Source organism: Cetorhinus maximus, chromosome 21, assembly GCF_964194155.1.
Source record: "Cetorhinus maximus chromosome 21, sCetMax3.hap1.1, whole genome shotgun sequence".
Lineage (NCBI taxonomy): Eukaryota > Metazoa > Chordata > Chondrichthyes > Lamniformes > Cetorhinidae > Cetorhinus > Cetorhinus maximus.
In genome coordinates this window covers 12,157,461-12,182,504 of record NC_135899.1, presented here as the reverse complement: position 1 = coordinate 12,182,504, position 25,044 = coordinate 12,157,461, and the positions used below count along the sequence as shown (strand labels likewise).

The 25,044-nt window shown below is 43.5% G+C and overlaps 1 protein-coding gene across 4 annotated transcripts in view; it reads right to left on the bottom strand.

The window, feature by feature from the left end:
• LOC144695683 (protein PRRC2A-like) overlaps positions 1-25,044 on the bottom strand; it is a 121,105-nt gene that overhangs the window by 21,465 nt on the left and 74,596 nt on the right. For 2 of the 4 annotated variants that reach the window (XM_078566620.1, XM_078566623.1), the window contains 7 exons: positions 24,904-24,989; positions 20,704-20,940; positions 14,056-14,289; positions 12,497-12,583; positions 6,088-6,189; positions 2,816-2,978; positions 875-990 (listed from right to left, as the gene is read on the bottom strand). In XM_078566620.1, the coding sequence (XP_078422746.1) occupies positions 875-990; positions 2,816-2,978; positions 6,088-6,189; positions 12,497-12,583; positions 14,056-14,289; positions 20,704-20,940; positions 24,904-24,989 (1,025 nt within the window). The remainder of the gene's footprint in view (positions 1-874; positions 991-2,815; positions 2,979-6,087; positions 6,190-12,496; positions 12,584-14,055; positions 14,290-20,703; positions 20,941-24,903; positions 24,990-25,044) is intronic. The other 2 variants (XM_078566621.1, XM_078566624.1) reach the window with 2 other exon arrangements.

Below are 25,044 nucleotides of genomic sequence, written 5' to 3'. Positions count from 1 at the left end.
GAACACTGATCTGTATGGAATTAACGATTAGGGGAAAACTGTAGAGGAGCCACAATTGGCCTTGGAAGTCCATGAACTTAAGGGATGGTGGGGGGAGTCAATGGTGGTGCCTACTCCAAAGCACCATGCAGTAGCCCCCTGCTGGTAAGTGTGGGTATCGACACAGATGGAATCAACTTCAGCTGCACTGCCCTCCAGTGAAACTCATTAGATCTGCTAAACAACGGTGCTTTGGCAGACACGGTTTTAAAAAGAAAAATGGATATTCACAGACACCACAGCCTCAGCAATTCTGGCAAGCTTAACTTTGTGTGTGTGCTGTGAGACCTGCACACTGGGTTCAAGTGACTGTGCATTAAGCCACAGTTCAGGCTTTAGCAATTCCACCCGTGTCAGAAGATTGTGGGTTCAAGACTGACAGACCTCGGCACAACACAATGCTGCCATTTCAAAGAGCTGGGCGGGGAGGGGGGTGTGTGGTCTCCCAGATGCCTTGGCCAATATTTTTGGCTATTTGAGTTTCGGTTGAGTTTCGTATCACTGCAATTACCACATGGCTGTTTGTGGGGCCTTGCAGTTTGCAGACCAGCTGCTGCAGTTCCTACATTAGAAAAGTAACTAGACTTCAAAAAGGAGCTGTAAAGCTCTTTGGGACATCCCGAGGTCAGGAAAGAATTGCAAGTCTTTCTTTTCAATGCAAAAACCAGCGGCGGTTCCAAAGGTGAAGCCTTCTGAAAAAGAATGTGGAAACCTGCCCCAAGATATCAAGACACGTGTCCCTGCACGTCTGATGGTCTGTTAGAAGCAGAAGGGCCATGCCGGTGACTGCTCATGCCAAAATTTTCAATGCAATAGTGGATTATCATGATCTTACCCGCGAGAGTCCAGACTGGAACGCCTGATGCTGAGAGATGGAGGGATGCATCCCGCGAGGCTGGCTGCCGTAGAAATGGCTTTCCATGTAGCAAGGTGGAATCTGGCTACTTGGCGCTGTGGTAGGGGAGAAATATGGATTAATTTTGTGAAAGTAATGAAATAGTTCAGGTGCTTTCTCTATCAATGAGAACACACAAGTACTCTGTATATTAAATTCTGACATTGTAGGGAGCTGTGAAGAAAGGCCAAAAGCAATGTTAAACGCCTCAAGAAACTCTCAAGCTCAACTCAAGTATACTGAGCCCAGAGACATGATTATTTTGTTTGTGGAACGAAATTCGGATGACGGTTGTGGCATTGTGCTCTAAGAATTGTGGCAATTATGTTAATGACATTCAATGGGGACCTGACAATATGATTTCCACTCTATTCCTAGAGGCTTTATATAAAAAAAGCAAGCTGTTTCTCTTGGATCATTTTTCACCAGCAGATGGTGCTGTTGTACAGTACTTTCACATGGTATAAACATTATGCTGTGAGGCACCTCATCCTACCAAAACTGAGAAAATGCTACTTTGCTATTGACTTTAGTTTTCAAAAGAACATTGTTTAAAAGATATTCGAATTTGCATTATGTGTCTTTAATAGGCTGCTCCCCAGTGACTTCACCAGTAAATGCTCTTGCCTAGTGAGCAGCTGGGCCATCTAGGCCAGGATATCTCAATTATACAGCACAGGAGACTGCCATTTGGCTCATTGCAGCTATGCCAGCTCAGTATATAATTATCCAATTAATCTCAACCCCCCTTCCTCTTCCTCCATATTCCTGGGTAAACTTAGACCTCTCAAGTATTTATTAAATTCTCTTTTGAATGTTTCGGTTGAATCTGCTTCCATTGCCCTTTCAGACAGCTCATTCCAGGTCACAATAACTTGGTGTGAAAAAAATTGTATTTCTGGGCTTTCCTGATCTCCCTGGGCTCATCAAGGGTGGCAGCGGAGGCGGTGGGGGTGGCTAAAATTTAACTTGGCCATAAAGGCAGAAAAATGCTGGGACACACAGAGGAAAACTGTGGCTGAGAACATTTGGAGAGGACAAGGTCAGGCTGGACTCTGATGCCCTTTGTGACTGAAAACCCTGCTCCTTCACCGTGGCTGTTGTCTCTCAGTCAACACTCCAATGCAGTACGGAGGGAGTGCTATACTGGTCTTAGGTGCTGACTTTCACATGAGACATTGATCCAGTCTGCCTTCTCAGGCTAACGCAAACTTGGCTCTATTTCAAAGACAGTAGTTCTCCCCAGTTTCTTGCGGATATCAATAAAATGGATTTTCTGCTCGTTATCACGTTGTTTGTGTGTGGGGCCTGGTTGCTGTGTTTCCAACGTGACGACAGTGACTGCACGACAGCCAATGAGATATTTCTGAAAAGGGCTCTGGGACATCCTGGAGCAGTAAACGATGCAATATAAACGGTGAGCTTTTTTCCTTCTAACCGTCAGGGTTCACACACAAAGAATGGACACATCTGAAATATATATTGGAGCATTGGAAAAGTAAACAGAACAGGAAAAAAAAGTGGTGGGGGGGGTGGGGGGGGGCGGGGAGAGAGAGAGGGTGGAGGACACAGAAAGTTTACAAGGACAAAAGGAAAGAGCTGTTAAAGTGCTTACATGGATATCAATAGCTGGTTAAACAGCTGAAATGACATGCAGAGAAGACAAATTGAAGCATAGTCAGAAAAAAGGATGGAATAAAAAAACAAATGTACTGTGACATCTAAAGAGAGTGGAATAAGAAGCGTGGGTGAAGAGCAGAGAGCAAGTGAGAGAGAGCAAGACGCAGAGAATGGGGGAACAAGTAAATGGGGAAAGTGTGCGCACAGAGTGGTGTGGGGAAAACAGCATAGGCATTAGATCAAAGTACTGAGATACTGAACCTGAGAGGGTGGCAGATGGTGCCACAGAGGCCACGGGTATCGAGTTGACAAAAGAATGGTAGTCATCAGTAATCTCAGCCATATCTGTGTTAGCCACGCTTGCAGAAACATCTTTTTCTGTGACACCTGGAGATTTCTCCCATGCTTTGCGAGCAGACTCCATCTGAGGAGGAAAGAGAATGATGAGCAAAATAGCCTCTTGTGTACTTGCTGCTTTAAAAATGCAACTACCCTCTGAAATGGCCTAACAAGCCACTTGGTTGTACTAAACTGGACTGCAGCACTTCAAGAAGGTGGTGCACCACCACCACCTCAAGGGAAATTAGGGATGGGCAACATGTCAACCTTGCCTGCTACATCCACATCCCATGGAAGAATAAAAGAAGTGGTAAAATCAATCTCAAGAACTATCACTGGGATTTCCTCAAAGGGCAAAGGCAAATATGGAAAAACTACATTCACCTAGCACTCAAGTGGTTGAACTATAGATTTTATCTTCCAAACCCAGGCTTGTGTATGGAGGCTGTAGCTTGAAAATAGAGTACTGGTGGTGATAGTTTGAGATGAAGAATTAAAAATATCCCAAAATGAGATATTTTTGTCACTAAATAGGTATCAGGCCAGGAAGTTTCTTTTTTTGAAAACACGGATACAACACTATGACAAGCTAGCTGCACGTCTTTATCTAGAGTGGGGAAGTAGCTCCTAGGACGAAACAAGGACCAAGTACCAATTGTTCAACAATACAGGACAGTGGAATGGGAAACCTTCAAAACGGGAGGCATTTAGGGCATAATTGCCACATTGAGATAAAGGTAGTACAGCAAAAGCTGGAACTTCTTGAATGACCAGAGAAGTTCAAATTAAACCAAGCATTGGAGGGATGTGACAAATCCAGGGATAATAACAATCAAACTTGAATAAGAAAAACAAAGTAGACTGAAAGGCTAAGGGAAGGTATTAACAAAGACTTGTGGTAACAAAGGAACATTATCTATACAAGAAGACAAATAGCTTAAAGAGAGCAGCGCAACCAGATGAAAATGGAAATATTTTGCAGGGTGAGTAAGTACTGCATGAGTACTTTACCTTGGTTTGCACAGAAGTGTGGTAGAGTGCAAGATGAGAAAGTGAAGCAATTAGAATAACTACAGATAAAGATGTAGTGTTCATGGTGGAAAAGGCAGCAGGATCTTGACAAATTGCATCCTCGAATGCTGCAGGAAGACGGAGGAAGTAGCAGAGGCTCTGACCACAATCTATCAATTGCGGGGATTGTGCCAGAGGACTTGGGAGGGTTACAATGACACTTCTGTTCAGGAAGGGAAAAGGGGATAAATTAGGTAACTATATAAACCAGTCAGTCTAACATTGGTAGTGGCCAAGGTTTTAGGGGCCATAAAACAGAAGGGTGGGGGTGGGAATTTAAATTTATACTAATTTAGGAAGACAAGTTACTTAAGGATACTTAAGGGTGGGGGGGGGGGGGGGGGGGGGGCGGGGGAATAAATATCAAAGTTAGTCTGCGCAGCCTCAACTTCAGCCCCAATAACTTTTGAGAGTGGAACAAGGTTTCAGGGATTTCAAAGTCTTGATGTTCAAAACTATTATGGGCTTTCAAAAAAGGTAAATAGGGAAAAACTACTTCCGCCAGTTAGCATTGCTTATTAAAAGGCAGTATTTCAGATCATAAGAACAATGGAAGGAGCAGGAAAAAAAATTGTTTTTAAAGAGGTTTTGTTAGCATATGTGCCATGCCCTGCCAGGACAACAGCAGAAGCAGAATTTTCACAGCTTTCTCTCTTTTTAAAAGAGGGGGAAATGGATAACCATATGAAAAGAAAATATTTTAAAAAGGCTGAGGGAAAGACATGGAAATGTGACTTTCAGAGAACAGGACCAGCCAGGTGTGATGGGCTGAAAGTCCACGCTGCAAAATGTTGACTATATTCTGGGTTAACCCTCTTTGTACTGAGTAAATATGAAAGCTGCTGGAATAACAGAAACAATCGTTTACACATTAACATACAAAAGGAAAAACTGGAATGTCTATCATATTGCCTGATCAACTTCACTACTTGCAAGTCTCTCATCACAAGATATGACAATGTACTTTGTCTAGAACATCAAGGTGGTTGGCTTGACCAGCCTGCCCCACATATAAATCGACCATTGTAAAGGCAATGCCCACAGTGCAGCCAACTGGAAAACATCAGACAGCAGCAGCTCAGAAACATTACCTGAAGGCTGGGTACAAGAGTGCTTGCTCACACATCCAGGGCTTGTTGTCCACCATGATTATGTTCCAGAGAGGCAAAACAGATGCTGATAAACTCACCCACCAGTGGTGCAATGTCCATGCTGGGACCAGGAGGCTGGCACTAACATCCTCCAATTTTGACAGCAAAATACACCGTCTGCACTAGGCTGCTCTTACTCCAAGCATCTGTTGTCCGTCTAGCATGGGCTCAAACCCAGCTCATTAATTGTCTAGCAACAATTAGCAACCATGCTTGCAGGAAGAATCTCAGTGTCAAGGTGGCCCTAAAATAATACAATTAGTAGCCAAGAGCGAGGAACCAATCCACCTGTTCATGTGCAGACCTGGAAATTTCAAATGCTTGACAGATCGATTCACAGCCTTCCTGAGCACTTTCAACGAGTAAGCCCACTGATAAATGTGTCACTAGGGGTTGGGATTCTTCTCACTCACCTTCAAAAGTTCAAAGCCCTAAAAGGAATGGTTCTACATTGGGAAGCCCATCAGTGATCTGCTCTGTTAAGCCATGTATTTTTAGCAGATTTATTTCCTGTCTTACCCCTACGCACACTTGGTTGGGAGGTCGGGAGTGGTTGGCGGTGGGGAGGTGAAAGGGGTTGGGATCCTGAACCTTGGTTCTGGCAACATGTTCTTTAAGTGATGTGCTCTGAAGGGCGAGAGTGCGCACGCTCTATATTGGGAATACAGATTAACCCCTGCAGTGGGGGTGTGGATTCTCTGCAAAGTAGAATTGTAGACGCAAACATGTTTCTGTACATGTTTAACTAGTAACTGAGCAAACATTAAAAAGTGCACTGTTGTGCTCGTAGGATTCCTCCAGGTCACCATGCGAACGGCTCAACAAAACCCCCCAAATTTAATAGAATTCTTTCAGGTATGTCTGGTATAGGCACTGACCTGAATCCCTCTAATTACTTGATAGAGTTGCTCATGAGTGACTTAGCCTAGTAGAACTGCTTGCTCTTTGTCAACAGTGAATCAGAAATCCTACCTTAAGAGTCAACTCAGTGCTGGGAAGAGATACAGGAGCCATCTCACTGTCCTGTGGTGGGGTCTCAATGGTGGGGACTGGCAGTGGGGCAGCTAAAGGCACCTGGGAAGATCAACATAAGAAACATCAATGCCCCATTCCTGATAAAATAATGAGCTGACTGATATCCCATGCGGTGAAATAGCCTACCTACGCTTACTATCTTAGGTTGATGCATGAAGAATGGGCACTTGGCGATGTAGCATATAATGGATTTGCAGGCCAGCAGGAGTAAGCATCTTTAGCAGGGGAACAGATGGGGCAAATAAATTGGGGAAAAATGATGAAAACGCTGTCTTTTGTAAAATAGGAATAAGATCTTCAATCAATGCAGAGACGAAGGCTACATTTTCACTTCTGAAACATGACTTAGAGTTTTGGAAAACAGAATTCTGTGATACACATTAAAATGACATCCATTGAATTCTTTACCAGCCACTTTTCACTCCACAGCAACACATTTTTCATCAATGACTTTTTAAACACACAGGGAATCGTTATTAAGAATAATGGACAATTGTGCAATAGTTGCTCGGTCACGCAAAGCACACTAAGAAGTGTTTTTTAAAATATATTCCTCTGAATTTAGGAACTGGTGGTCCACCACCCCATTAAACCCAACATTAGAGTAGTCTTACTGTTGATAAAAATACATTGGCCAGATTAGGCCACTGTACCAGAAGTTGTCCTCACAAGAGACTCCTGCCTAAATGGGGGAGCAGGCTCACAGTGTGCACATATGATGAGAACAATTACATGTAATTACTGCAGGCACTGCAATTAACCAGAATTTCTGGAAGCCTGTCTGTCTGGACCCTTACAGACCCAGTATTTACATCAGAAAGGGTTATACCCTGCAAGTGTTTAACCTGGTAGTAAATCCGCCAGTTTGACATCTTAAAAGACACACTTTGCTCATTTAATGATGCCAGCTCAATTTGCTAACAGCTGGAGAACAGGATCTTGAGGAGGAAGTCACGTAAAAGGGGAAGTGGTAAAATCAGCAGAATAACCTGCTCTTCTGAAGTGATTATAGCTGCTTTTCCAATGGAGCTTATTTCGTTTGGATTCCAAAAGATTGGCAAAACACATGGCAGCTTCCCTTTAATTTATATTAAACCTCTCCCCGTTATTGGCAGCTGAATTGTTGTTACAACCACAGCCGACGCTATTCGCTGAGCAAGCTAAATTCCAGAAGGAAACTTGTCTTACTGATCGTAATTTTAAAAAAAAATTTAAAATCCTAAAATAAAAGTTAAGAAAAAAAACTTCAACACAAGATTAAAATTACATTGTTTTAAGATTATTTCAACATTCTCCAAATAAAGCCCACTTGGTCAGAACACACAAGTTACTACTTGGCAACAGCTCCCTTATAACCATAAAAATCCAGCAATATTACCAAGGCAAAAACTGGTCACTTTAATAAAGTATACCACACAACTTCTCGCTCTCTTCCACTCTGCTGTGGAAATCCAAAGAAGAAAGGTTCAGAAACAGGCTGCTTCCTGAAAACAAAGACTTCTCTGGCTTGAAACTGGATGGCTGTTTCAGATTTCACACCTTTTCCAAGCACAGAGCTAGTCTTAGGACATCACCGCAACACAGCCAATCCAACTCAGCTAAACAAAACATCTTTCCTTAAATATCCTTTTTCCCTTTCATCCTGGATTCCATTATTTTCAAACACTCTTTGAACCCAACTTTCCCAAAATATAAAAATCTTTCATGTTTTCCTATTGTCTCTACTTTCAGGTCAAATAAAATTTAATAACCTTCTCTTGTTTATTTATGAAACCGTTGCAAGTTTGAAAGGTCCCTTAAACTCCCTTTGAAATTTAGCAGCTGAAAAGTCTTTATTGATCACCTAATGCAAACTTCAAGACACAACTTATTTACTTGTAATTCCAACTTTGCCATAGCCTCTCATTACAAATGCATGCATCTAACCCTTTTACCTTTCATCTCTTAGATGACAAGCTGTCTTTACTAACCTTCCCCCAGTTTAATTAATCATGCAAACACAGCCTTCTTTACAAAATACCACCATATTCCCAAAAATAACATCCATCTTCACAACCGTAAGTTATTTTATTTTGTGGGTCTATCAATCCGCCACTAGGAAAAGTGAGCCAGATTCAGCACTGCAAACAGGAGGCTACTTTATTGCTGCCAACGTTCCTCATCTTATAATATTTATTGTCCATATATCTCAAACTTCAAAAAAGTGCAGCAATTTTGACTCCATTTATTGCACGGGTCTCCTTCAATTCAATCTCTGCACATCTTCCTGTGAGCAGGTACAATGCAGCTACATTCTGCTTTTGGGCTTTCCTTCCTTCTTTGCACAAAGAAATAGGAGCTGGAATAGGCCATTTTGACCTTTGAGCCTGCTCCACCATTCAACAAGATGGCTGATCTTCCTTCTCAACTATATCTTCCCAATATCCCTCAATTCACTTAGTACCTAAACATCTACTGATCTTTGTCTTGAATGTATTCAAAAACTGAGCATCTCAGGGTAGAGAATTCTAAAGATTAACTCCCGCAGTGAAGAAATTTCACCTCATCTCAGTCCTAAAAAGTTGACCTCTTATCCTGAGACGATGCGCCAGTGTTCCAGATTCCCCAAAGGGGATTCAACTTCTCAGTGTCTACCCTGTCAAGCCCCATAACTTATATTTGAATTAGATCATCTTTAATTCTTCTAAATGCCAGGGAGTATAGGCCGAACCCACTTGGTCTCTCCTTCCCAGGAAGCAGTCTAGTGAATCTTTGTTATATTTCCACTAGGGCAAGTACGTCCTTCCTTAGGCAAGGGGCCAAAGCTGCATACAACAGTGTAGGTGTGGCCTCACAATGCCCTGTCCAATTGCACGAAGACTTCTTTAGCTCCTATGCAATTAAAATTAACATACCATCTGCCTTTCTAATCACTTGCTGTATCTGCATGTTTATTTTCTGTGATTCATGCATGAGACTATCCAGGTCCCTCAATGTAAACATTTCAAAGTTTCTCTGCAAAACACATTGCTTTTTTATTTTTTTCCACCAAAGTGGAGAACTTCATGCTTCACATTGCATTCTGTATGCTATGTATTCTGCAGGCTAAAGCCTAAGCTTAGCAAACAAAGTGCCACTACCGCCACATCTTCAATACTACTCTCTTTACACTTGGTGGTGCCTAGCACCATAGGTGTTGGCTTTTCACCACACTCCTGCAGTGGCACAATCACCCACCCTACCCAAAAAGGAAAGAAATCAAAAGTATACTTCATTGTTTCATGGGATGGGGGCGTCACTGGCAAGGCCAGAATTTGTTGCCCATCCCTAATTGCCCTTGAATGGAGTAGCTTGCTAGGCCATTTCAAAGGGTAATAAGAGTCAATTACATTGCTGTGGATCTGGAGTCACATGTATGTCAAGCCAGGTAAAGATGACAGATTTCCTTCCCTAAAAGGACATTAGTGAACCAGATGGGTTTTTACAACAATCGATAATAGTTTCATGGTCACCATTACGGAGACTGGCTTTCAATTACCACCAGGCCACCATTTCCCCGTAAATATGCATGCATTTAAAAAGTACAGTTCCCTGTGATGGCCCAGTTAGTCAGGTAGCACATATAATAAGACCAGGAAGTCCAACATTCTAGGCCAGCATGGATTAAGTGATAGGGTTCCTATGATTGTCCTCTGGGCTCGGGATGGGGTGAAGAAGAAAAGGGCAAGGCTCCTGTTGCAAAGAACATGTTTGTGGGTGGCAAATCAGGATAGATTTGGGCTCCACACTCCATGGAAGAACATGCCATCAAAACCCAGCTTCAAAGAACTGGATGAGTATTTGGCAAAGTACCAGAACGAAGCTGATGCAAACATATCCCTCAAAAGACAGCTTCTTCAGAAAAGGAAATATTTGAATTCCCAATGGTTTTTAAGCCAGCCAAAGGTCAGATAACTTGCTGCTCAAGAACTCCTCTTGCTAACAACAGGGCTTAAGGACATTGATAGCTTTCAGAATCTTCACCTATGCTTGTATGTGTAAGCTAATTTACAAATATAGAATAATGGGCAGTGGATGATTGCGAGGTTTACCGCTGCCCAATGTTCCCTCTAAGTTTTTCCCAATATGTGGAATTAACTTTATGTGCACCAATATCAAGATGATGAGATCACCAGTAGAAACAAAAAAATCTATAGGTAATAAATATTCCCTAAAAGTTACAATAGGTATGAAAGAAAGAATACCATCCCCAGCCATTGACATGGTAACATGCCAGTCCACAAGTGACCAGATTTACTGAATTCAATTTTAAATTTACCATGGCGATGTTTGAACTCAATCTCTAGGTTTTAAATTCAGTACAATAACCACAGCACTACCATACACGAGGGAGCATTTTTTTTTCATATATTGAGCTATATTTTAATAATTTGTAAGAAAAGTTGAATTTGTAGTGATGGCTCAAGACAAGATAATTTGACAAGCTCAAAAAAAAAAAATGAGCCAAGGAGGCTTGCCTTTTAAATTGATAGAAAATGTGGAAAATGCATCTTTTATTGTTTCAATTTATTGAGTATTTACTTAAAACTGCTATGAGTAGTGAGGAAAATAGCTCAGTCACTTCTTCACATCAACAAATATAAGGAGTCAGAGGTAAAGTGTCTCTGAATTTGGAAAGAGTTTGGCACTTGTGAACTGGAGCTTGAAGGTCAGAAAGACAGTGACCCTGCAAATTAAATGAATATTGAAGGGGGAAGACTACATCAGGGACCTGGGGAAGACAGCATTGTGGCGGAGAGAGAACAGAATCCCAGGACAGGGAATGACTTGTTGAGGTAGTGTTTAGGGGAAACTAGTGGGAAATAGTTCATTCCACCTAGTTTTATTTTAGATTAAAAATGGTGAATCAGTTTATTACTTCACAATTCATAGACTTTTTTTAAAAAAAAAGTAAACTGGCTCATGCAATGCAAACAAAAAGTGAATTGATAAGAGGTAGTATGTGGAAGTATGCGCGGTTTAAAATGTGCCTGAGATAACCTCATAATAACCTCTGCAGTATTATTTGGAGATCTGGGCTAGGAACCCAAAACTTTTCACTCACTCCCTAGGAATGCCCTTGGTGTTTTTAATGTGTTGAATTTCTTCAGGATCAATCTTCCTTTAATAATTCGACAAAACCAGCTGCAGCAGTATGACTAGATCAGTGGTATTAAATGGCCCAAAAATCCTAACTCTTAATAAACTAAGAGCTGTTACCTGGCTTGCCCCTCTCCTCCCAAATCACCCCCCACCGCTTGCACCCCCTTCCATCCCCAAACCTCCCACTCACCGCCTCCCTTTGGCTTACTGATTTTCTCTCCAACACTCCCGTTCGCTGCTTCCCTCCCTGACCCTTCCTCTTGCTGCCTCCCTCCCACCCAATGCTTCCCTCCTTGAACCTCCCGCTCGCCACCACCCTTCCAATCCCTGCTTCCCTCATCCGGACCCTTGCTGTGAGCAAGGGGGTCAGGAGAGGGTTGGCGAAAGGGAGGAAGTGAGCAAGGAAGCATGAGGATTTGCAAGGTGATAAATACGAGGTGATCTCACTGAAACTTAAAATTCTGAAGAGGCTTGGCAGGATAGACATAGGGGTCACTTCCCTTAGCTAGAGAATCGAGAACACGAGGGTAGAGAATCAGGATAAGGAGCCGGTCATTTAAGATTTTGATGAGAAATTTCTTCACCCAGAGGGTTGTGAATCTTTGGAATTCTCTACTCCAGGGGGCTGCGGATGCCTCATTGCCGAGTATACTTAAGGCTGAGTGAGAGATTTTTGATGTCTTGGAATCGAGGGATCTGGAGAGCGAGCAGGAAAGTGGAATTGAAGCAGCCACAACCATATTAAATGGCGAACAGGCTCAAGGGGCTGTATGGTCATCTTCTGCTCCTATCTGTGTTCTTATACTACTTCAGAGCACAGCAAGTCAAAGATCAAAGGTGAAGCATTCTAGTCCATACAGTTCAGATTGACAATGGTCAGTGTCTCTCACCATCTATGCCAGTAGGGAATTAAGTCTGAACAGTCAAAGAGCAGCGTTGAAATCTTAGATTTAAAAAAAGATGGGCCCTTTGATAGTGCGCAACACACAGATATCCCTGCGCCACTTCCTCACTTACATTGCTAAAATTGCCTCTTACTTCAGCGATGAACCTTGGAACTACCTTAAATAAAGGAATGCTCTATGGCAATGCAAATGTCCTGCGGGTGGGTGGGGGTGTTCATGTTCTTCAAGAGCAGCTTATGAAGTAGCAATGTTTGCTAAAGCATTGTACCAGCAAGGAATTAGAAAGGATGTGTAAATGAAGTTGCAGACACAGTACGTACATCATTGCTGGCAGCATTCTGCAGGTTGTTGGGTGGTGAACCTGTTGATCTAGGCATGGTAGTCACAGTCAAACTGAAGTCAGAATCCTGAAAAAGGAAGCAAAATGAATAGTCTACTGAATACTAACAGACACTTAAAAATGGTTCTTTTGGTAACTTTTAATAACAGCTACCGCCTCTCCTTTAGATTAGCTTAGCAAAAATTAGCAACCTGTCCGAGCTATGAAAGCAGGTGAAACATTAGGGACTGTCTGCTCTTTCGCCTGTGATGGCAAGTTCTCTCGCCATTGCAGTGGGGCCATTGCACTTGAATTGGGGACTCCAGCACTCCACAGTCCACAACTGCTGTACAAATCATTACATCTGCCTGTTCCAGCACGTCACATGCCCATCATTACTGTACTGCCAGTCGATCTCTCGAATTTTTCCAAGGCAATTCCAGATTATTTCCTTATAACTCTATGGTGATGTGCCAAGAGTATTATTAATGCCCCCACCCCTTCACCATTAACCAGTCTCACCTCTGATCTATCAAGTCGCCGTTTCACACTCCTATATGGAGTTAATCTTATTTTTCAATAGTATGAATTGTATGCAAGGTTCAGCTGTTCCTCACTCAAGGCCAGCATTTTTAAATGAAAATGAAAACTTCCTGAGGTGCACTGGCCATTATGCAGCAGCCAACTCTATGTCAGCAATGAGATGCGCTGATAAAATTGATTGATGGCAGAATTTTGGGCAGAGTTAACAGGACAGCTTCTTGCTCTTTGGATAGTGCCATGGGATCTCCAAAATCTACTTGATCAGGCAGATGGCACATCTGGCAATACAGCACTCAACTCTGTGGATAGTCACCTCAAGTTTATGCACTTCAATGTTGGTGTTGGACATCCCCACCCAAAGGCAAGAGTGCTAACAGAGCCAAAATGAAGCACAATGCATGTTGGTGGGACTAGCTCAAAAGCAGGGGCAACCTCAGTGTGCATCCACTACCTGACACAGAGGTTACCTTGTCTTTCAGCAAGCTTATTAAATCATCAGCATAAACAAACCAAGGCAGATTGATAAGAGTTAAGATACAAATCAGCCATGGTCTATCAGGCTTGAACCTACTCCTGTTTCTGTGTTTGCATATTCCCCATTTCAAACTTGAGGGGCCAACATCATTTTTACTTTTTTGCCTTGCCCTTCCTTAGTGAGCTCCTCCGATTATACATTGCTGAGTGTACCTCCTCTGCTGCTCTGGCACTATTATTCATTCCCCATTCTCTGTGCTTCACTGCGAATGGTGGTTTCCATATGGAAGCCCTGCCCTAAATTCTCTCCAGAGTTTCGAAAGATTCCTCAAAAACACTGTTCCATACAGTCGGTGTCCATACCCCCAATCATTTTCCCACTTTTCTTCCTTTCTTTTCGGATCTGTTCTTTACCCTTGAATTACATTTGAGGGACATAACAGCTGTTACTGTTGTTGAGGAAGTTACACCTGCCAATGACCAAGTTGAACATGGAATCAAACTCGCAACTGGACCATTGAAAAAAAGAATCAAGTGACTCACCTTTGCACTTACTCCAAATTGGATAGGTGGTACAGTGACCTCAGTCTCCAGCAGTAAGTCAGGGTCGGGTTTGGATTTGGGTCTGCCGCTCATAGAAAAGCCGACTGCCTTCGCAGCGGTGTCAGGACCGTCTTTCGGATGTCCTTCTCTTGCCTTCTTATTTTTTAGTGAACGCTCATTTCCTATTGGTCCAGGTTTATGATCTTTACTCAGCTCACTGGCAGGGTCCTGAAACTTGACACATAAGACATTTAATGTATAAAAGAAAAAAGGCCAAGAATTAATCTGTCCCAGCACCATAACAGTAGAACCACAAACTCACACAAAAAGGTTATCTACTAGTCTATTCCCCTTCATTAAAAGTCAGTTCATCCACATCATTTAGTAGTTTCTAAAACACTAAGTGTGCACTGGTATTTATTTTGTTAAATTCAAATGGTTGAATACTCCAATTTTTAAGCACAAAATGCTTTCAATCACTGGAAATCAATTGCACCAGTGAAAACAAATAATTGATTAGGCTGAAGATCCACATGCTGGCCTGCTCCACTGTAGCTCTTGGCTCAGGGCCACCACCCCCCCTTGGGAGGTGGAGACAACTTCAGCGACCAAGCCTGCAATGAACATAAAGCCAGGCTGTATTCTACCAGTCATCAGCACCTGCCAAAGATCACTCCTTCAGAATCAAGCCAAATGTTATTCAGATCACAGGCCTCTACACAAAGCATAGTCTACAGCAAATATACATGTAACTGTCAGAGAAAAAAAAATCTGCTTAGGGATGTAAACAAGACACTTCAGAATAGCCATACATGTCCTTCCATTGTCACCAAGAACATCACAAAGGGAAAAAAATCCTTTTCTTATTTAGAGACACTGCTTTTTCCAAGTGTTTAAGCTGCATGCAATGAGGAAATACATATAAATTGTTCCATTACAATGAAATTCTTCAGGGGGGTGGGGGGATGTCAGTATTAGGACCCTTGCTCTTCTTGATGTATATTAATAACTAAGATTTAGCTGTCAGGGCACAATTTCAAAACCTGCAGAAGACAAAACTTGCAAGCATTGTGAACAAGTTGGTAAAATGGGCGAACAACTGGCAGATGAAATTTAATGCAGAGAAGTGAGAAGTGATAAATTTTGGTAGAAAGAATGGAGAAAAGCAATATAAAAGAAACGATACAATTCTAAAGGGGGTGCAGGAGCAGAAGGACCTGGGGGTACATGTGCACAAATCATTGAAGGTGGCAGGGCAGACTAAGAATGTGGTTAATTAAGTATTCTGGGATTCTGGGCTTTACAAATAGGGGCAGAGTACACAAGCAAAGAAGTTATGATAAACTTGAATAAAATAGTGATTCGCCCTCTACTGGGGTACTCCACCCCCTTCTGAGTGCTATGCTTTAGAAAGGGATATGAAGGCACCGGAGAAGGTGCATGAAAAGATTCATGGGAATGGTTCCAGGGATGAGGAACTTCCGTTACGTGGACAGATTGGAAAAGCTGGGGTTACTTCCTTGGAGAAGAGAAGGTTGAGAGGAGATTTGATGGAGGTATTCAAAATCATGAGTGGTCTGGACAGAGTAGATAGGGGGAAACTGGTCCTATTGGTGGAAGGATCAAGAACCAGAGGACACAGATCTAAAGGTGACTGGCAAAAGAAGCAACAGCAATGAGGGAAAGCTTTTTGACATCGTTAAGTGTCTCAGGTCTGGAATGCACTGAGTGTGGAGGAGGCAGATTCAATTGTGACTTTCAAAATAGAATTGGATCTTTACCTAAAGGTAAAAAAACATTGCAGGGCTGAAGGGAAAAGACAGGGGAGCATCACGAGGTCAATTAGTCTTGCAGAGCTGGCATTGACACTACTGGCTGAATGGTTACAGCACAGAAGGAGGCCAATCTATGATTTTATGCACCTGTGTCCATTTATTGACCAGGAGAGAATTTTGTATGCTGGAGTGGGCGACACATATTGAACCCGATGACTTTAATGTGCAGCAATTTATTTATTTAGTGAATGCAAATCCCTGAAGCCAAGCAACAACCTCCTCATTTGCTGAGTTGGTGATTAATCCTTCACTTAGCCTGCAGAGGGGACATTCCTCGGCGACGTGCAGCATCGTGTGTGTCTTTCCAGTGCATAAGGGATTTGTACTGAGGCCCCAGTGGTGGAGGTTGGTTGCACAGGGACCCTCACCTGTCCAGAACCCATCTACCAAGGACCACTCTCACTGTTGTAGTTCAAAGCCTGCCATTCGACAGATGAGGCTTGTCACAAGAACTTGTTAGTGACTTCCCGTGTTTCCCATTCCTTGATCCAAAGGATGTCTGCTGGTAGATCTTGCTCAAGAAGGGCACTTCATATGGAGTGCCGAGATGGAAGGAGATCAGTAGGGGGCCTGAACAGGTCATCATGGAGTGGTAACTCTTTTGAGTCAAAACAATAAACTAAATTAACAAAAACAAGGGAGAAATCAAGCACAGCCCCTAAGTCAGGTCAGCTGTAAAATCAAGGAAAAACTTTAAACATCATGGAGTGGTAAGTGAAGTACAGCACGGATGGTTTCAATCAGCTTGTGGGTTTTCATCAGTCAGCGGATGTATGGCAGAGGTGTTGTTTACGAGGACAGGAAATCAGTGGAGGGGTGTTGAACAGAGAGTTCCAGTTACAATATGTATTGTTGCATTCAGTTGTGTCAACAAGATGTGCGAGAGATGACTTTTGCCAGACAGGTGCACAGAACTCTGTGGCAAAATTGATAGGGCGATGCGCTGCGATCCGGAGTGTCGTAGTAGCAGCATCCCACGTAGATCAAGCAAACTTGGTTAGCAGGCTGTTTCTGGTTTTGATCTTTGCCGCTGTTTTCTTCAAAAGTTCCCAGGACAGAGTCCTATCTAGAGTCACTCCCAAGTATTTTGGGCTGAAATCATGGTTTAAGTCTCTTAAATGCAGTTCTTTTTGGGCACTGGCATTGTGGAGATTGAATACACTGAATATAATTTTAGAGGGACACGAGGCGCCCTGTGTCCATTGGCCTGTCCCTGTTTTAAAAAATTCATTTATGGGATATGGGCATCACTGGCCCATCCCTAATTGCCCTGGAGAAGGTGATGGTGGGCTGCCTTCTTGAACCGCTGCAGTCCATGTGGTGTAGGTACACCCACAGTGCTGTTAGGGAGGGAGTTACAGGATTTTGACCCAGTGGCAGTGAAGGAACTGCAATATATTTCCAAGTCAGGGTGGTGAGTGGCTTGGAGGGGAACTTCCAGGTGGTGGCGTTCTCATGTGTGCTGCCCTTGTCCTTCTAAATGATAGAGGTCGTGGGTTTGGAAGGCGCTGTGTAAGGAGCCTTGGTGAGTTCCAGCAGTGCATCTTGTAGATGGTGTACACTGCTGCCACTGTGCATCAGTGGTGAAGGGAGTGAGTGTTTTTGGATGGAGTGCCAATCAAGCAGGCTGCTTTGCCTGGATGCTGTCAAGTTTCAAATGTTGTCAGAGTTGCACTCATCCTGGCAAGTGGGGAGTATTCCATCACCCTGCTGACTTATGCCTTGTAGATGGCGGATAGGCTTAGGGGAGTCAGGAGGCGAGTTACTCGCTGCACGATTTCTAGCCTCTGAACTTCTCTTGTAGCCACAGAATTTATATGGCTAGTCTAGTTCAGTTTCTGGACAATGGTAACCCCCAGGACGTTGATAGTGGGGGATTCAGTGATGGTAATGCCATTGAAATGTCATGGGGTTATGGTTAGATTGTCTCTTTTGGGGGATGGTCATTGCCTGGCACTTGTGTGGCACGAATGTTACTTGCTGCTTGTCAGCCGAAGCCTGGATATTGTCCAAGTCTTGCTGCATTTGGACATGGACTGCTTCAGTGTCTGAGGAGTCACGAATGCTGTTGAACATTGTCAATCATCAGCGAAAATCCCCACTTCTGACCTTATGATGGAAGGAAGGTCATTGATGAAGCAGCTGAAGATGGTTGGGCCTAGGACACTACCCTGAGAAACTCCTGCAGTGATGTCCTGGAGCTGAGAAGATTGACCGCCCAACAATCACAACCATCTTCCTCTGTGCCAGGTATGACTCCAACCAAGCACTTCTCCTGCACCCAAGGTGGACCCTGATATCTGTTGCCAAGGAGTGTTTCAATAGCTTTCCTGACCCAGAATGGAAGCATTCTGGATAGCTTTAGGAGCAGGCCAGTGTGTCACAGCTGAGAGGTCCAGTGGTACTATGCCTGTCTTCAGGTTGGTCACATGTGTTACATCCCTTACAGAAACCAGCTTGGTCAACATTAAGGATGGTTGCTACTTCTGGAGAATTAGTGATGTGCGACAATCAGCACCAGTGACACCTGGGCTGGCTCGGAGGAGAAAGATCAGCCAACACGTCCACTGTGAAGTAACCCTGCGATAAAAAGAGGGTGTGGCACGTGCACAGAAACTGGAGCAGGGTGGAATCAGGTTTTACCTCACCACCATGACAATGTCCTGCCCACAATGTACTCAGATCAAGACGGATTATTATGCAAGTTACCAGGCAAGTTCTGGTGGCCATACAGCAGCGTCAACAGTATAAGTAAGCACCCTCAGGAGCAGAGAGGAGAATACTGAAAGGAGAAAATAAAAATCCAATCACAGCAGGCATCAGCTGGATTCATCTCTTTCCATTATCTATCCTAAGACTTCGCCAAATGAGAAAATGTATTCCCTAATCCTGGAAGCTCATTAGCTACACCAGTGTACTCCACCACTCAACAGTACTTTGCTGCTAGACTGGTCATATGATTATGTATCTTGATAGGCAGAGTCAGCTGTACTTCAGCTTCTGGCATCTGACCAACTCAGCATGGAATATAAAATGCATCAATGTACAGATGGACTTCACCAGCAGGGTTGTGAGCGACAAAGCATTACCACCAATATCCACCTCTAAGCTACAAAGAGCTGTATTTGAAATCTACTTGCCAGAAGTAGTTAGGAGGAACATGCTCCAGGCCATTAGGCTATTTATGGGTGGTCTTGAAATTGATCCTTATTTGCTACGGAGATCTGATCTGAACTATCATTTCGACAACGTGTTCCTTTTAAATTTGCTCCTGTCTAGGGCCAAGAAAAATTCTCAAGTTCAAGGAGATTGGAGGGGTTAAGGTCTGGACAGTGCTAAACTTGTCTCTCTTCCAATTTCACCATAGCCCAGGCCCAAACCACATTTAATCGACACAATTCTCAAATATTAAAAAAAGACTCCTAATGGGGCACAACTCAAACCTACAGCTAAGACCATATAGTCAGAAGATTAACAGTGTGAATTTGGATTAACTAAAAACCACAATTACTCCATTGTTTATCCTTGGGAGACTGATCTTCATTATAATTGTTGTTACTCCTAACCATCCAGTTCTCCCTCCACCCATGAATAAAAATCACCTTCTGCTGCACATACTGCTTCTTCAATGCCCACACATCTAGAATTCTCTCTGGAGCATCATTTGCCTTTATTAGCTGATCACCAGAATAAAAGGAGTTCATGCAGTTCCAAGCTCATTTAGATCACCTTTAACGTAGAAAAATTCCCCAAGCTGGACATCAAGCTAACTGAGTAGTTATGGGAGGAAGGAGAAGTACGACCAAAAACTGTCAGAAGTAGTAGGTTTTTAAGTAGGGTGTGGAGAGGGAGAAGATGGGTTTAGGGAGGGAATGCCCAGTTTACTGGGCCCTGGCAGCAGAAAGCACAGCTGGCAATGTTAAAGGAGGAGGAGATGAAGATGCACAAGGCGCCAGAGAATGGAGAATATTGGGGGGAGGGCGCAAGAGGGGGTTGCTGAGAGAAGTTGCAAAGATAGGAGAATCATGGCCATGAAGGGATTTTAAACGAAGACAAGAAATGCTGGATCAGCAGTTAACAACCCTTCCACTATAGTCGGTTAGACAGCACAGAAACAGGCCCTTCGGGTCCATAACAGCCATCAAGCACCTATCTAATCCCATTTTCCAGCACTTGGCCCGTAGCCCTGCATGCAATGGCGTTTCAAGTGCTCATCTAAATACTTCTTAAATGTGAGGATACATAGTGACTTCTGTAGACTAGTAGTCCATGTGCTTGCTTTGCAACAGTCTAAAACCCAAGGTGTCACATTAATAATCCTTCAAATCCTATGGTTAATGAGGTTCAACTTTCAACACTGTGGAAGCTTTTTTTAAAAAATACATTGCCCTGCATCACACAAATCAGAAAGCCCAGTGTTTGAATGCAGTCTGCCGGGGAAAGAGCAGGGCAGCACTGGAATAAGTCGGTCAAAATTCTTACTTTAAATTACTCTCCAAAGACCCCAACCTGAAAGTAAATAGAGTACTTCCATGAATGCACTTGTGTGCACACACCCAGGCTATTGGTAACAGCATCAGAAGGGCTGGAATTCCCTCTCAGAAGCAATTCGCCTGCTGAAGCTCACTGTTTAGGATCACAAATGAAGAATGGCTACCGAGAATGGGAATTGAGGGGCAGGCAGGGAGGGGTAGGAAAGAAAAGGACACTACCAGAAGTGACTGGTAATCAGTAGAATACGTGCATTCAGGAGAGGTGTTGTGTAGCAGCGAAGGTGATTATAGAGGCTATGTCATGACAGCAAGTGCTATACCTTATTTTCTTTCAGTGCTCCTGACCTAGCAGGTCTCTGTCTCTGCTCTTTGGGTTCTGGGAGCTGGTTTTCTGCCGATCGAATCTCGACCACTTTTGTGCTGATCCGGTTAATAAGCCCGACACGCTCCCCGGTTTCTGTTTTCAGGCTGCTGGCTGGAGAACTACGCTGCGAGGAACTGGTTGATGAGACCTGACAGTCGCTGCTCAAATCCACCCCACTGTCAGTCTGGCTGGCCTTGAAACAAAGGGCAGAGACATACACGCTGCAGTTTAATCAAAATACATAAACTACACTGTCCTTCTAAAATGTAAGGCATTAACTCATTACCTTTTTCCTAAGCAACTGTAAATCACAACCAGTAGTTTCACGCCCACTTACGAAGTTAATTAACCCTTCAAAGACTGGGACAGTATTTCTAAATGTAAATCGATCTCCCCTCACTTCCCGAATAAGTCAGGTCCTTGTGGGAATATCATTCCAGGGATGCCAATTGCTCTCCAATACCTTTCTCAAGTGACCATTGTGTGTGAGCTTACACAGCGAGAGTCAGCAGGCGATTCAACCTTTAGAGGAGGAGAGTTGGGAGGGGAGGAGGAAATGGGGGAACTTCAACCTGTTTTCATGACATCCAAACTTTGCAGCATTGGTCACTGAATAAACGACCAAGAAGCAGGAATCCTGGCCAATTTCCTCCCTCTAATCAGAGGCTACGTGACTAAATGAAGTACATTTGCACTGCCACCTCAGCCAAGACCAGGTAATTTACAATATAAGCAAAAAAACTGCAGGTGCCACAAATCCAAAATATAAACACAAAATGCTGGAAATACTCAGCCAGTCTGGCAGCATCCGTGGAGAGAAAAACAGAATTAATGTTTCAGATGGATGATCTTTCATCAGAACTGGGAAAACAAGGCAAACTGACAAACAAGGCACGGGAATACACGATGAATGGTGGGACCCTTGGAAGTAGTGAGGATCAGAGGAATCTTGGTGCACGTGTCCACCAGTTCCTTAAGGTAGTGGGACAGGTAGATAAGGTGGTTAAGGCGGCATATAGGATACTTGCCTTTATTAGTCGAGGCATAGAATATAAGAGCAGGGAGGTTATGTTGGAACTGTATAAAACGCTGGTTAGGCCACAGCTAGAGTATTGCGTGCAGTTCTGGAATCCACATTATAGGAAGGATGTGATTGCACTAGAGAGTTTGCAGAGGAGATTTACCAGGATGTTGCCTGGGCTGGAGTTTTAGTTATGAGGGGAGATTGGATAGACTGGGGTTACTTTCCCTGAAGCAGAGGAGATTGAAGGGTGGGGGGGGGGGGGGGGGTACATGATTGAGGTGTATAAAATTATGAGGGGCACAGATAGAGTAGACAGGAAGGAACTTTTCTCCTTGGTGGAGGGATCAATAACCAGGGGGCATAGATTTAAGGTAAGGGGCAGGAGGTTTAGAGGGGGTGTGAGGAAGAATTTTTTCACCCAGAGGGTGGTGGGAATCTGGAACTCACTGCCTGAAAGGGTGGTAGAGGCAGAAACCCTCACAACATTTAAGAAGTATTTGGATGTGCACTTGCGATGCCATGGCATACAAGGCTATGGATCTAGTGCTGGAAAATGGGATTAGAATAGTTGCTTGTTTGACCGGTGCAGACTCAATGGGCTGAAGGACCTTTTTCTGTGTTGTAGACCTCTATGACTCTAAGTTAAAGATTTAATAGGTTTTAAACAAGGAAAAGGGGAAGGGTGGGGAGGCAGGAGAGATTAAATGACAAAAGGGTTAAAACAAAAAGCTACCGCGGATGCTGGAAATCCAAAACAAAAACAGAATTACCTGGAAAAACTCAGCAGGTCTGGCAGCATCAGTGGAGAAGAAAAGAGTTGACGTTTCGAGTCCAACATGACCCTTCAACAGAACTGAAGTATAGTTAGGAGAGGGGTGAAATATAAGCTGGTTTAAGGTGGGGGGCGGGGGGAGAGAAGTTGAGGGTGGGTGGTTGTGGGGACAAGCAAGCAGTGATAGGAGCAGAGAATCAAAAGATGTCACAGACAAAAGGACCAAAGAGGTGTTGAAGGTGGTGATATTATCTAAGAAAAGTGCTAATTAAGAATGGATGGCAGGACACTCAAGGTACAGCTCTAGTGGGGGTGGGGTGGAAAGACTGGCAAGGTATTAGTTGTAGATTTAAAAATAATGGAAATAGGTGGGAAAAGAAGAATCTATATACATTATTGAAAAAAAAAAGGGAGGGGGAAGAAACGGGGTGGGGATAGGGGGAGGGAGTTTAAGATCTAAAGTTGTTGAATTCAATATTCAGCCCGGAAGGCTGTAAAGTGCCTAGTCGGAAGATGAGGTGCTGTTCCTCCAGTTTGCGTTGGGCTTCACTGGAACAATGCAGCAAGCCAAGGACTTGTTCCAGTGAAGCCCAACGCAAACTGGAAACTAGATAATATCACCCCTTCAACACCTCTTTGATCCTTTTGTCTGTGACATCTTTTGATTCTCTGCTCCTATCACTGCTTGCTTGTCCCCACAACCACCCCACCCTCAACTTCTCTCCCCCACCCGCCCCCCACCTTAAACCAGCTTATATTTCACCCCTCTCCTAACTATACTTCAGTTCTGTTGAAGGGTCATGTTGGACTCGAAACGTCAACTCTTTTCTTCTCCACCGATGCTGCCAGACCTGCTGAGTTTTTCCAGGTAATTGTTTTTGTTTTAAATGACAAAAGGGTTGTTGATGCAAAGCCATAAGGGAGTGGTAAAACGACAAGTGAGCAAACAAAAAGGTTTACCTGGAGGAGGTGTGAAAGGCAGAATCTTGAACAGTTGCCATCAGAAAGCAGAGTGAAAGGTTAGTGAAAGCAAAACAGGCAAAGAAAAAGAAAACAAAACAGGGGCAGAGATTACAGTCTACGTTTACCCAAGGTAAAGGAGGCTGTATTTGTGAGCAGCGAATGCAGTGTACTAAAATGAACCAAAGTAAATTGCTGTTTCACCTGGAACAAGTGTTTGAGACCTGGAATGGTGAGAAGGGAGGAGGTAAAAGGACAGGTGTGCTTCCATAGGAAGGTGCCGTGGAAAAGAGTCACATGGGGTGAGAAGTGGGTCATATTATCAGGGGTTTAACCCCAACATTGTCATCCAACCTGCTAACAAGGGTAGTGCTGTTATTGTCTGGAGAGTTCAACAATTTCAGACTATAACTGCTACCCCTCTTTTGTTTCCCCTTTTCTTTGCTAGTTTTGATCTCTTGCTTCTTTTTTCTTTTGGACAGCAGCTATTCATAATTCTGTTATTACACCTCCTACAGACGCATCTGTTGTTTGTTCACTTGAACAATTCCTACTCCCTTAGTTTTGCACCACCAACTCTTTTGTCATTTAATCTTTCCGGCTCTACAACCGATCACAGATCTTCCCTTTTGCTCTTTTGTCCACCCCACCCCCACTTGGTTAAAACCTATTACACCTTTAAAGCTTCCCAGGCACCTGAAAAGTTACCTCGGTTTATTTCTGCACAGATGCTGCCTGACCTGTTGAGTATTTCCAGCATTTCTTGTTTTTATTTCAACTAATTCACCAGTAACTTTGGGAAGTTGAGAGAGCGGGCATGGTGGTGGGAAGGTGCAAGAAATGAACCAGGGAGTGGAGAGAAACAAATGTGGTCCCTTCTGCTTTAAATGGCTGTTACCTACTTCATTTGAGTTGTTGAGAGAAGCAATGAAACATTGTTAAGCACTTGCTTTGTATGTCTGTGATTCCAGAGTGTTTGCAACTACAAGGTGGTGGTGGTGGGGGGGGGGGGGGAGAGAGAGAGAGAGAGAGAGAAAGAGTCGTGAGATGTAACTAAACAAGTGGATTTGAGGGAGGGGAGGGGAAGATAGGCCTGTAATTTGGAGATCTATTGCACAGCTTGTCCCCCAGGGACACCCATGTGCCACTGTGCTTTCCTCTAGATATTTCCCTGATAACTGGAGCTTGAACTACCAACAAGGCTAACTAGCTCCACTTAAGTAATGAAGATGATGTCCATTGCCAGTGCTTCACTGTCTACCTTGGCCTGTCAAACAGACAGGTTGCAGAAAATACAGCTACATGCTTGCATCTGCAGATTACTCCAGAAATAAATACCTCTTAGTAGAATAAGGCAACTGGAGCACGTTGACTGCAAGTGCCTGGGGAATGTTTCTTACCTCAGCACTGGCTGCCTCTGCAAAGACATTTAGAGGTTTGATCCAAGTATCCAGACCGGAGGCTGCTGGAGGAGTCAGGGAGCCAACTGCAAGATTGGGAAACATTTTTTTTTAAACAGTTGAAACCACTCAATATCTAGA